Genomic DNA, 13,442 nt, shown 5'->3' with positions numbered 1-13,442 from the left:
GTTACCAAAATTGAAGCTCATGGAATTAAAGGAGCAGTGGCTCTGTGAGTACAGAATTGGTAGAAAGCAGTGACTAGTGAATGGTTGATTTTTAGACTAGAGTGAAGTGTGCAGTGGTGTTCCCCAGGAATCAGTATTGGGACCAATGCTCTTAAATGACTTAGACTTGGGAATACTGGATATAGTTTCAAAGTTTTCAGAAGGTGCGCAACTCGTAAATGTAGAAAACAGTGCCAAGAATAGTAAGATTTCAGTAGGATATAAACAACTGGTCCCCACAATAGGGACAGGTGGGGATGTGGTAGGAATATGGAATTAGAGTAGGATTAGTATAAATGGGTGGTTGATGGTCGGCACAGACTCAGTGGGCCGAAGGGCCTGTTAAAGTGCTGTATCTCTAAACTAAACTAAACTTGCATTTATTTACCACCTTTGATATAATAAAACAGGCAGAATGGTGAAATGGAAAGACACACGGCAAATGAAATTTAGTGTAGAGAAGCGTGAAGTGATTCATTTTGGTAGGAAAAATGCGAGGGAATATAAACTAAACATGATTTTAAGCAGGTGCAGGAAGAGAGATCTGGGGATATACATATTCAAGTCTTTGAAGATGGCAGGACAAGTTGAGCAGGTTGTTAAAAAAGCCCACAAGATCCTTGGCTGTATAAATAGAGACAGAGTACAAAAGCAAGGAAGTTACGCTAAACCTTTAAAAACCACTGGTTAGGCCCCAGCTGGAGTAGGATGTCAAGGTCTTAGACAGTGTGCAGAGGAGATTTACTAGAATTGTACCAGGGATGAGACACTTCAGTTTGTTACAACCAGGTGAGAAAGGCGTCGAGGGGCCTTTTACTGTCTTCACCTGGTCTTATTGTAACAGGGTTTGATTTTTAAACACACTGTGTTTTGAACTCCCCTTGGTGAATCCTTGTTCACCGCTTCCCAATTATAAGGCAAAGAAATGAGCACACCAGGTTTTCTTAGGTTTAAATAAAAGTGAAATTTATTAAACATATTTAAGCTCTAATTCAGTTAATGCCTACGGATATACGACGCATCCACTGTAGAATGCACACGTGATACACACATGCAAATAGGGACAGAACAGAACAGAAGAGAGAAGAATAATAAAGTAGAGAGGCTTGAGGTAGTCTCTGGAGGGGGGGGGGGGTGGGTTCCTGTTACTGTTTCTGTTTCCAGTTCGCCACAGAGTCTTTGATTGCAGATAGCTCTTACTTTTCGTTGGGGCCTAGTATTCTTCTTAAACCTTGTACATGTAGGAGACTTTTCTCTCTTTGAGTACACATGTCTTCAATGGGTCTTCCATTCCGTGAGAAAGAGATGAGAGTAGACAGGAGAGAGGCGTTCTCAGTCCAGGAGCAAACAGCTTTTTGAGTTCAAAATTCTGTGGCCAGTTCAAATTCAAACAACCAACATCCAGCCAGTCATGTGACTAAACCGGTCTGACCACTACTTCTGTGTATTGGGTAAGCAAAGATTGGGTCCTTTGTTCCAACACTGTCTACTAGCATGTAAATGTCTTTGCAGTCAGGGGCCTGGCAATTCCTTGTGATAGTTCCTCTTCTTTCCAGCCACAATTTTAAGTTTTAATGTTCATGTGGCGAAATAATGTGTGCCTCAGTCTCGGCAGGTGGGGGGCTTGCCTGACTAGTTACATAGAGAGACTAGAGAAACTGAGGTTGTTCTCCTTACAGTAGTGAAAGTTAAGGAAGGATTTACTAAGTGCTCAGAATCATTAAGGGATTTGGTGCAGTAAGGAGAAACTGTTTCGAGTGGCAGGCGGGTCAGTAATCAGAAGACACAGATTTACAATAATTGGCAACAAAACTGAAGGTGACATGAAGGAAAATAAGTTTACGTAGAAAGTTATGATGATCTGGAATGTACTGGCTGAACAGCTGGTGAAGGCAGATTCAATAATAACTTCCAAAAGGGAATTGGATAAATATTTGAAAAGCGAAAATTTGCTGGCCTATGGAGGAGAAAAAACAGGGGACTGGGACTAGTTGGATAGTTCTTTCAAAGAGCCGATGCAGGCAAATTGGTCCAAATGGCCTCCTATGCTGAATCATTCTACAATTCTACACAAAAAAAAGCCTTTTATAACAAATAACTGAACTGAATTTCTATTTATGGCTGTAATTGTATAAAACTCTCTCAGCTAATTTGTCCTCACAGCTATTTGTAAATTTTGATTATTGTGGCTGCACAGTATCAGTTGAAAACTACAAAGGCTCTGTTATTATTGCTCATCTCTGCCCCTAAAACCCTACTCCATGCCTTTGTTACCTCTAGGGTCAACTCTTCCAATGCTCTCCTGGCTGGCCTCCCATCTTGCAACCTCTGCAAACTTGAGCTCATCCAAAACCCTGCACCTGTACCCTAACTTACCCATCGCCCATGCTCACCAAGCTACACTGGCAACACCTTGTTTTTAAAGTTTCCACCCATGTTCAAATCCCTCCAAGGCCTCACTCCTTTCCATCTCTGTAACCTCCACCAGCTTTTAATACTTCAGATTTCTCTGTGCTCATCCAATTCCGGCCTCTTTCGCATCCCCAATTGTAATCTCTCCACCATTGGTCTCTGTGCCTTCAGTTGCCTCAGCCTTAAGCTTCGGAATTCCCACGCTAAACCTCTCTCTCCCCTAATAGCCTTATGCAGCTCAGTGTCAAATTTTGTTTCATGAGCACCTTGCAACATTTTACTACATTGAAAAGGTGTTATACAAATGAAGTTGTTATATTTGAGCCTCTCAGACCTGAAGGGATAAAGATAGGGACTATTGAAGCTTCAAGGGTGGGAGCCAGTGATAGTTCTCTGGGAACAAGAGCAAAAAGTGAAGAGCTCCGAGAAACCTTTGTTAGAAATTGAAACAACAGGTGTAGAGAGGCCACAAATTTTGGTGAGGTTGAGGAAGTCAACAATATCAGATTTTATACCAAGAGTGAGAGTGAGAGAAAACAGAAGCATGAATAATTCAGAGGGGTCAGCACTACAGGAATTGAGACCCAAGATGAGTCACCTCAGTGCAGAGAGATGACAGAAAGTTGATGTGGGGCTTGGGGATTGCCTTTTTAACAGAATGGCAAGCCTATACTAGGGGAAAATTTCTTGCACATATTTCTAACATTAAATAACCAACATAATGGGTATGTTTACAGATTGCCTCCCTATAATTCTGTAATATTTTGCACTGGAAGCCAGTGTCCAGTGGCGTACCACAGGGATCTGTGCTGGATCCCCTATTGTTTGTCATTTATATAAACGACATAAATGACTATGTGGGGGGTAGGATCAGTAAGTTCGCGGATGACACAAAGATTGGCCGAGTGGTTAACAGTGAGGTGGAGTGTCTTAGGTTACAGGAAGATATAGATGGGAAAAGTGGCAGATGGAATTTAACGCTGAAAAGTGTGAGGTGATACACTTTGGAAGGAGTAATGTGACACGGAAGTATTCAATGAATGGCCTGACACTGGGAAGTTCCGACGAACAAAGGGACCTTGGCCTGTTTGTCCAAAGATCTCTGAAGGCTGAAGGGCAGGTTAATAGGGTAGTGAAAAAGGCATATGGGACACTTGCCTTTATCAATCGAGGCATAGATTACAAAAGCAGGGAGGTCATGTTGGAGTTGTACAGAACTTTGGTAAGGCCACAGCTGGAGTACTGTGTGCAATTCTGGTCGCCACATTATAGGAAGGATGTGATTGCATTGGAGGGGGTGCAGAGGAGATTCACCAGGATGTTGCCTGGGATGGAACATTTAAGCTATGAAGAGAGGTTGGATAGGCTTGGGTTGTTTTCGCTGGAGCAGAGAAGACTGAGGGGTGACCTGATCGAGGTGTACAAGATTGAGGGGCATGGACAGGGTGGATAGGGAGCAGCTGTTCCCCTTAGTTGAAGGGTCAGTTATGAGGGGTCACAAGTTTAAGGTGAGGGGCGGAAGGTTTAAGGGGGATTTGAGGAAGAACTTTTTTACCCAGAGGGTGGTGATGGTCTGGAATGCTCTGCCTGGGAGGGTGGTAGAGGCAGGTTGCCTCACATCCTTTAAAAAGTACCTGGATGAGCACTTGGCACGTCATAACATTCAAGGCTATGGGCCATGTGCAGGCAAATGGAATTAGGTGGACAGGTCAGGTGTTTTAATGCATCAGTGTAGACTCGATGGGCCGAAGGGCCTCTTCTGCACTGTATTATTCTGTGATTTTGTGATAGCATTATAAAAGGCAATTGGCAAGTGTGATGCAATTATGACCCATAAGCTGGTTTGCGGTTCTCTCTGATACCTAAATAATTTTTTAAAAAATGATGTTCTATTTTCTGTTGGTTATTTCTTCCTCGGCAATACCTTTCAATGAAATTCAGAATATTTTCAGAAACAAAACTCCATAATTGAAAGGAGAACATTCGTTATTTACAAGTCAAATTAATGTGGAGCAATGCTGCTGTAGCAATTATTTATGAAATCTTTTATTTGAGGTAAAAGAGAACAAGTTTCCATTTGTTGCTCTTAGTTTTTGTTACATACAACAAAGGATATCTACCTTCTTCTTCTTATGAAGCTCTTCTTGCCATAGGTCATGTCTCTTCAGTTCATGGTCAATAATGTTCATACAGAGTGCACCAATTTTATAGTGAGTAATTAGTCCATGAAATTGAGAAAAACTGCAAGACACAAAGTAGAATTAGTTTGACACACAGCAGCATTGGTGTTCTTAATATCCCAAGCATCAAGTGATCCTTATAACGTCTACACTAAGAAGAATTTCAATCTAACGTAACTATAAGGTGCCTATAAAATGTGCACAACAGGATTACAAAAGTAAGTAGAATCCTGAAACAGTGTAATTTCTAACAACTGAGAGCTAATGAGTTTATTGCCTCCCTGGTACCAGGATCAAGAATGTCACTGAGTGCCTGCAGAACGCTCCAAGGGGGGAGGGTGAACAGTTAGTCAGAGGTCGTGGTTCATATCCGTACCAACAGCATAGGTAGAAAGAGGGATGAGTCCTACAGGTAGATTTTAGAGAGCTAGGAAGGAGACTAGCAGGCAGTACCTTAAAGGTAGTAATATCAGGATTATTCACAGTACCAAGCGCCATTGAGCATAGAAATAAGAGGATATAACAGATCAATAAGTGGCTGGAGAATGGTTGCAGGAAAGAAGGCTTTAGATTCCTGGGAAATTGGAATTGGCTCTGGGGGAGCTAGGAGCAATATAGGCCCGGGTTGCACTTCAACTGAGTTGAATCCAAATGTCCTGTTGGGGCAGTTTGCTCGTGCTGTAGGGGAGGGTTTAAACAAATTTGGCAGGGGGATGGAAACCAGGATGAGGAACTAGAAAGGAGAAACATGGTGCACAAAGGATTGGGATAGACAGCACTAGAACAAGAAACAGTAAGATATCAGATGGGGTCAGACTAAGAGGGACGACAATAAGGTCTAAATTAAGTTTACATTGCATGTACGTGAACACACTAAGTGTGGTAAATAAGTTGAAGACCTGCAGGCACAGATAGCCACGTGGGAATATGATGTTGTGGCAATAACAGAGACCTGGCTCAAAAAAAAACTCAGAACTAAGTCTTAAATAATCCTGGATACAAGGTGTTCAGGAAAGAAAGGAGGAGGGGTTGCAGTATTAATTAAGGAGAATATGATAGTACTAGAGAGAAGCGACGTCCTGGCGGGGTCAAGGACAGAATCTATTTGGTTAAAGTTAAGAAACAAAGGAGGTATCATTGCACTACTGCATGTATTCTATAGGTCGCCAACTAGTGGGGAAAATATGGAGGAGGAAATTAGAGGTGCAAAAACTACAGAGTAGTTATAATGGGAGACAATAATTATCCTAATATAGATTGGGATAGCAATAGTGTAGAGGGCACAGAGGGAGAAGCGTTTCTGAAGTGTATTCAGGAGAATTTTCTACGGCAGTAAGTTTCCAGCCCAACTAGGAAGGCAGCATTGCTGGGCATGGATACAAAAGACCATATGAATTAGGAGTAGAATAGGCCATTCAACCCCTCAAGCCTGCTCCACCATTCAATAAGATCATGGCTGATCTATTGTTTCGAATTCCACACTCCCATCTACCCCCGACAACCTTTGATTCCCTTGTCTAACAAGAATCTATCCACCTCCGCCTTAAAAATATTCAATGACTCCACCTCTGCCTTAAAAATATTCAATGACCCCACCTCCACCACCTTCCGAGGCAGAGAATTCCAAAGTCATATAACCCTCAGAGAAAAAATTTCTTATCTCTATCCAAAAAGGGCGACCCCTAGTTCTGCACTTACCCACAAGAGGAAACATCCTTTCCACATCCACCTGGTCAAGACCGTTCAGGATCTTATATACTTCAATCAGGTCTCCCCTCACTCTTCTAATCTCCAGTGAAAACAAGCCGAGCCTGTCCAACTTTTCTTCACAAGACAACCCGCTCATTCCAGGTATCAATTTAGTAAACCTCCTCTGAACCGCCTCCAACACATTCACATCCTTCCATAAAACTACACATAGTATTTGAGATGTGGTCTCACCAATGTCCTGTATAACTGAAGCAGAACATCCTTATATTTTCAATTCCTCTCGTAATAAAGGATAGCATTCCATTAGCCTTCTTTATTACTTGCTGTACCTGCATACTAACTTTTTGTGACTCATGCACTAGAACACCTAGATCCCTCTGCACCTCAGGAATTCTTCCTGCCAAAGTGAACAACTTCACACTTTCCCACATTATAGTCCATCTGCCAGATTTTTACCCACTCACTCAACCGATCTACATCGGTCTGCAAACTCCTTATGCCCATTTCACAACTACTTTCCTATCAATCTTTGTGTCATCAAATTTAGCTACCATGCCATCACTCCCCTCATCTAAGTCATTGATATAAATTGTAAAAAGTTGAGGCCCTAGCACAGACCCCTGCGGGACTCCACTTGTCACATCCTGCCATTCAGAAAAGGACCCATTTATGCATACTCTCAGTTTTCTGCCAGCCATTCTTCTATCTATGCTAATGTTAACCCCTACACCATGAGCTCCTATTTTGTGCAATAACCTTTTATGTGGCACCTTGTCAAATGCCTTCTGGAAATCGAAGTACAGTACATCAACGGGCTCCCCTCCATCCACAGCGCATGTTACTTCTTCAAAGAGTTCCAATAAATTGGTTAAAATGATTTCCCTTTCACAAAACCATGGTGATTATTCCTGATTACCCTGCATTTTTCCAAGTGCCCAGCTATAACCTCCTCAACGATCGACTCCAACACCTTCCCCACAACAGACGGCAAGCTAACTGGCCAAAAGTTACCTGTTTTCTGCCTCCCCCACTTCTTGAATAGAGGGGTTATATTTGCTACTTTCCGGTCTGATGGAACCTTTCCAGAATCTAACGAGTTTTGAAAAATTCACACCAACACATCTACTACCTCATTAGCCGCCTCTTTCAAAATCCTAGAATGAAGTCCATCAGGACCTGGGGACTTGTCAGTCCACAGCTCCATCAATTTGCTCAGTACCGCTTCCCTGGTGATTGTAATTTCACTAAGTTCCTCTCTTCCTTCTACCTCCTGATTTACAGCTATTACTGGAATGTTTTTTGTATCCTCTATAGTGAAGACAGAAGCAAAATATTAGTTGTCATCCACCATTTTCTTATTATCTACTATTAACTCCCCATTCTCTCTCTCTAGAGGAACAACACTTTTTTTTTAAACTTACACTTATCCTTTTTAAATACCTGTAGGAACTCTTGCTATCCATTTTTACATTTCAAGATAGCTTTCTCTCATACTCTAATTTCTTTCTCCTGATTAACCTTTGAGTCATTCTCTGCCGTTCTTTATATTCTGACCAATCATCTGTCCTGCCACTCACCTTTGCACAAGTATATGTTTTTCCTTTAAGTTTGATGCTTTCCTTAACTTCTTTAGTTACCCATGGATGATGGATCCTCCCTTAGAATTTTTTTTAATGGTAGGAATATACTTATTCTGAAATATCCCCTTAAATGTCTGCCACTGCTTCTCTATTGATCTATCTCCTAGCCTAGTAATCCAGTTCACTTCAGCTAGCTCAACTTTCATGCCCACATATCTGCCCTTACTTAAGTTTAAAATACTGGTCTTAAAACCCAATCTTCTTTCTTTCAAACAAGATGCAAAATTCAATCACTGTGGTCACTGCTACCTAAAGGTGCCTTTATTCTGAGGTCATTAATTAATCCTGTCACATTACAAAATACCAAGTCTAATATAACCTGCTCTCAGGTAGGTTCCAGAATGTGCAGCTCTAAGAAACTCTCTCAAAAGCATTCTATGAATTCCTCATCCAGGCTACTATTGCCAATCTGATTTTTCCCGTTTATACGTAGATTAAAATCACCCATGATTATTGCCATCGCTTTATCATAAGCATCCAATATTTCTTCTTGTTTACTTGCACTGCACTGTGGTTACTGTTAGGCGGCCTGAAGATCACTCCCATTAGTGACTTTTTCCCCCCTACTATTCCTCACCTCTACCTAAACCGATTCTACATCCTGATTTCCTGAACCAAGATCATCTCTAACTACTGCACCAATGCCATCCTTGATTAACAGTGCTACCCCTCCACCTTTACCAAGCTTCCTATTCTTCTTGAATGTCATATACCCCTCAATACTCAGGACCCAATCCTCGTCATCCTGCAGCCACGCCTCCGTAATGGATATCAGATCATATTGATTTACTTCAATGTGTGCTATCAGTTCGTCTACTTTGTTATGAATGCTTCGTGTATTCAGATACAGAGCCTTTAGTTTTGTCTTTTTGTTATCTTTGTAACATCTAGTCTTGACTGTTGGTGTTTTCTTGGGTTTTTTTCTCTCTATCCCTTCCTGCCATTCTCTGACCTTCATTTCTCATATTACTATTCTGCTCTCCTGCCTTGACTCTCCCCCCTGATTTGCTACATCTACCCAAGCTTGATCCCTCACCCCCCTTGTTTAGTTTAAAGCCCTCTCTATTTCCCATGTTATACGGTTTGCTAGAACACTGGTCCCAGCATAGTTCAGGTGCAGATAGTCCCAACGGTACAGCCCTCACTTTCCCCAGTACTACTGCCAGTGTCCAATGAATTGAAACCCACTTCTCCCACATCAGTCTTTGAGTCATGTATTCATTTCACTAATCTTATTTGCCCTCCGCCAATTGGCATGTGGCTCCGGTAATAATCCAGAGATTATTACCCTTGAGTATATGCTCTTTAATTTGGTGCCTAGCTCCTGCATACTGTCGAAGCAGAACCTCTTTCCTAATCCTACCTATGACAGCCAGTCTGCTCATCCACCTTGCTGACTGACCTCGTTTTCGTCCACACGGGTTCAGAGCAACTCAAACCTGTTTAAAAATTGCAAACTTGGCGCCTCCTCCACTACTGTCTGCTCGGTCCGTTTACCTGCCTCACACATGGTCACATCCTCCTGTCCCTCACTGCTGACCAAAATAGATGACCCTGTTCTAACAGATACGACCGTCTTCCGGATGAGGTGCTCATGGATCAAGTGACAGTGGGGGATTATTTAGGGAACAGCAATCATTATACCTTGTCCTTTTCCATATGATGCAATCTAGTGTAAAAATATTTAATTGGAGGCGGGTCAATTTCAATGGGGTGAGAACAGCATTCCCAGATAAACTGTAATCAAAGATTGGCAGGCAAAACTGTAACAGAACACTGGGCAGCCTTTAAAGGAGATAGTCTGGGCACAGCAGAGGCACATTTCCACAAGGGGTAAAGATAGAAAAACCAAAACCAGAGCTCCACTGATGATGAAGGAGATAGAAAGCAAGATGAAGCAGAAAAAGGATTTACATGACAGATGTCATGAAAACCCCACATGCCAAATGGGAAATATTAATTTCATTGGTTGGAACCTTACGTGAGACTTTTACTGGAAATTGTTACAGATAACTGTTTTAAAAAGCTGGCAGCCAAGATGGCCACGGCAATTAATAAATGAAACAGCAAGAGTACAGCAGAGACAACATGACTGAGTCAACCTAACCAGAACAATGGGATGTTCTCTGATTAAATTACCTGAAATGGCTTTCTCAAAACAGTCATCAGCAGCCATTGACTTTGAAAGAGCCAACCCCCACCAAGTATATCTGGACAGCCTAAGAGGAGAGCCTAGAATCTCAGACAACATTCCAGAAGACCTCATTAAAACACAGAGGTGTTTGGGAATGTCATGTGACTGCTGTGCCGCACTGGAGAGACTAAGCTTCGTCACTCAAAAGGCAGAGAACAGTAATGAAAGCCACCTCTCTCTCTCTCTCCAGTAAAGATCCAGAGAAAACCCGGCCACAGCTGGTAAAGCCAAGTCTACAGACCACCACATCCAACAACTAGGGGGATAAGGACCGAACCCCCTCTTCTCCCTTCTGGAGCCTGAGAAGCAAGCCCGTACTATGCACATGGCCCAACGAGGACTGCAATTTCAACTAAGGACTCTGGGACTGATGAACTGTATTTAAATTCCATTTATTCCAGACTCTGCTTTCCCTCTATAATCTATTGGTGTGTGTGTCTCTCTCGTGTGAATGAGTGCATGAATGCACAGCATTTTTTTTAGTAACTTTAACCGGTTTAGAATGTTAAGGATAATAAACTTACATCTTTCTCGTTTAAACTCAAGAAAACCTGTCTGATTGGTTCTTTGGCAATTATTTAGAGGAACAGGAGCAAGCACTCACCGAGGTGGTAAGTTCAATCACTGTTAAAAAAAAAAAGGATAAAGCCTGTTGCGGTCAAACCAGAGTAGGGGAAAAAGGGGAGCCTGAGACGCCCTCCTCACCTGATTATAACACAGATGACAGGTTGATAACACGAATGGGAACCAGGCTGAAGAAATAAATTTCATAGGGGAAGTGAAAAAACAAAAAAGAGAAGCAGAGAGAGTATGAGATGAGACTCGCAGCTAACAAAGGGGAATCCAAAAGTCTTTTATGGGCATAAAAATAGTAAAAACGTAGCGAGAGAGGAGAGGCGAGGCCGATTAGGGACCAAAAAGGGGATCTACACATACAGGCGGAGAGCACGACCGACGTACTAAATGAGTATTTTGCGTCGGTCTTTACCAAGGAACATGCTGCCAAAGCTATGGAGAAAGAGGATGTAGTTGAGATACTTGGGTTAAAAATTAAGAGAAGGTATTAGAAAGGCTGACTGTACTTAAAGTTGATAAGTCACCAGGACCAGATGGGTGCAGACAATGCTTTGGGGAGTAAGGGCAGAAATTGTGGAGGTACTGGACATAATCTTCCAATCCCCCTTAAATACTGAGGTGATGCCAGAGGACTGGAGAATAGCAACTGTTACAACCATTTTTGAAAACGGGTGTAAGGATAAACCCAGCAACTATACGCCAATCAGTTTAACAGCAACTTATATTTATATAGTGCCTTTAACATAATGAAGTGTTCCAAGGCACTTAACAGGAGCATTATAGAACAAAATCTGACATCAAGCCTTAGGAGGAGATATTAGGATTAGGTCAGATGACCAAAAGAGGTTTTAAGCAGTGTCTTAAAAGAGGATAGCAAGGTAGAGAGGTATATGGAAGGAATTCCAAAGCTTAGGACCCAGGCAACTGAAGGCACGGCCACCAATGGTGAAGTGATTAAAATAGGGGATACTCAAGAGGTCAGAATTAGTTGAGCACAGATACGTTGGATGGTTGTGGGGCTGGAGCAGATTACAGAGATAGGGGAGGGGTGAGGCCATGGAGTGATGTGAAAGGGAAGGGGACAGTGAATTAAGGCGATGGTTGGCAGTGGATCAAAGTAGTTGAGGGTTGTGTTTGCTTTCCAGGATGGGATTAAAGTACTGGTCAGGGCGACACCAGATATCGAAGCCACATACAGCTGAATCTGGTGATGGATGGCTAATTCAAAACTCACTAAATTCAAGATAGCAATTCAAGTGGCCATATATGGGGAAGCAGACTGGGATAGACAGCAAAGGTTTTTCTGGGGGTAAGGGCAATAAAGGTGGAGATGGTTGAGAAAATTGATGCTTGCAGAGGTAGTGTGGCAAATGGACAGCCAAAAATTAGTCTTCAGTCCGCAAGCAGGACCCTGAGCTTCCGGTTGCTTGCCATTTCAACACTCCCCCCTGCTCTCATGCTCACATCTCTGTCCTGGGATTGCTGCAGTGTTCCAGTGAACATCAACGCAAGCTCGAGGAACAGCATCTCATCTACCGATTAGGCACACTACAGCCTGCCGGACTGAACATTGAGTTCAATAATTTCAGAGCATGACAGCCCCCCACTTTACTTTCATTTTTAGTCATTTTTAGTTAATTTTTCTTCCTTTTTTTTGCATTCCTTTTTACATTTTTTGCATTTATTTCATTTCATGTTAGTTTGTTCAGTTTGCTTACCCACTGTTTTTTTCAGGTTGTTTTTCTTCAGGTTTGCACTTGCTGATGTTCTATATTCAGTATATTCACACCTAATCTGTACTAATGCTTTGTCTTTCAAAACACCATTAACATATTGTTTGCCTTTGCTCCGTGACCTTTTGGTCAGCTATGTGGCCTGGTCCAATCTGCACCTTCTCCTTTGTTATCTCTTGCCCAACCCCCACCTCACTTGTTTATAATCTGTGACTTTTCTAATATTTGTCAGTTCCGAAGAAGGGTCACTGACCCGAAACGTTAACTCTGCTTCTCTTTCCACAGATGCTGCCAGACCTGCTGAGTGAATCCAGCATTTCTTGTTTTTGTTTCAGATTTCCAGCATCCGCAGTATTTTGCTTTTAAATTAGTCTTCAGGCATGAGCCAAGCAAATTTCTGCTCTCATCATCCGCTAATTCTCACCTGCTATTGCTTTTTGATTTCTAAATCTGCTTATAAGTCATTTATCCGACAGTTTACATATTGATATATTTACATATGGAAATTTGAAAGTCCAACTGTAAGCAGCTTTTAGAAAGGGAGAGTAACAAAAGAAGTTACAAACTTAACTGGTTCCAAATGCTACATATACTGTTACAATTTCAAAGATAGTCTTACCTAGAGAAACAGAAAAATATGTAAATAATGTTGGTTGCAAGCTCCACACTTTGCTTCCAATCCTCTCGCAAAACTCGAGCCAAAGCTCCCAATGCAGTCTCTAAATACAGAAATTATAAGCTGTTAACATTAAGAAAAATCATTAAAATGTGGAGAATTCAAATACAGAATTAACTCAATTACTGCATTCTAAAACCAACACCAATATTACCTCAAGCAAAACATTCACAAAATTGGGCCAATAGGTTGCAGGTGCAATCCAAAGTGCTTAAGTATAAAATAATTAAAACAGAAGCAAGGAACCAAAAGAGCAAATATTTATTAAATGGGAATGTGTGC

At 41.8% G+C, this 13,442-nt stretch overlaps 1 protein-coding gene across 4 annotated transcripts in view; it reads right to left on the bottom strand.

Moving 5' to 3' along the window:
- Positions 1–13,442, bottom strand: part of kifap3a (kinesin-associated protein 3a) — a 332,201-nt gene that overhangs the window by 229,205 nt on the left and 89,554 nt on the right. For 2 of the 4 annotated variants that reach the window (XM_068037376.1, XM_068037378.1), the window contains exons 6-7: positions 13,104–13,203; positions 4,572–4,692 (exon numbers count right to left, since the gene is read on the bottom strand). In XM_068037376.1, coding sequence (XP_067893477.1) covers positions 4,572–4,692; positions 13,104–13,203 — 221 coding nt within the window. Of the gene's footprint in view, positions 1–4,567; positions 4,693–13,103; positions 13,204–13,442 lie in introns of all 4 variants that reach the window. The other 2 variants (XM_068037377.1, XM_068037379.1) reach the window with 1 other exon arrangement.

This window comes from Heterodontus francisci, chromosome 8 (assembly GCF_036365525.1).
Source record: "Heterodontus francisci isolate sHetFra1 chromosome 8, sHetFra1.hap1, whole genome shotgun sequence".
Classification (NCBI taxonomy): Eukaryota; Metazoa; Chordata; class Chondrichthyes; order Heterodontiformes; family Heterodontidae; genus Heterodontus; species Heterodontus francisci.
This window is presented reverse-complemented; position numbering and strand designations above follow the sequence as displayed.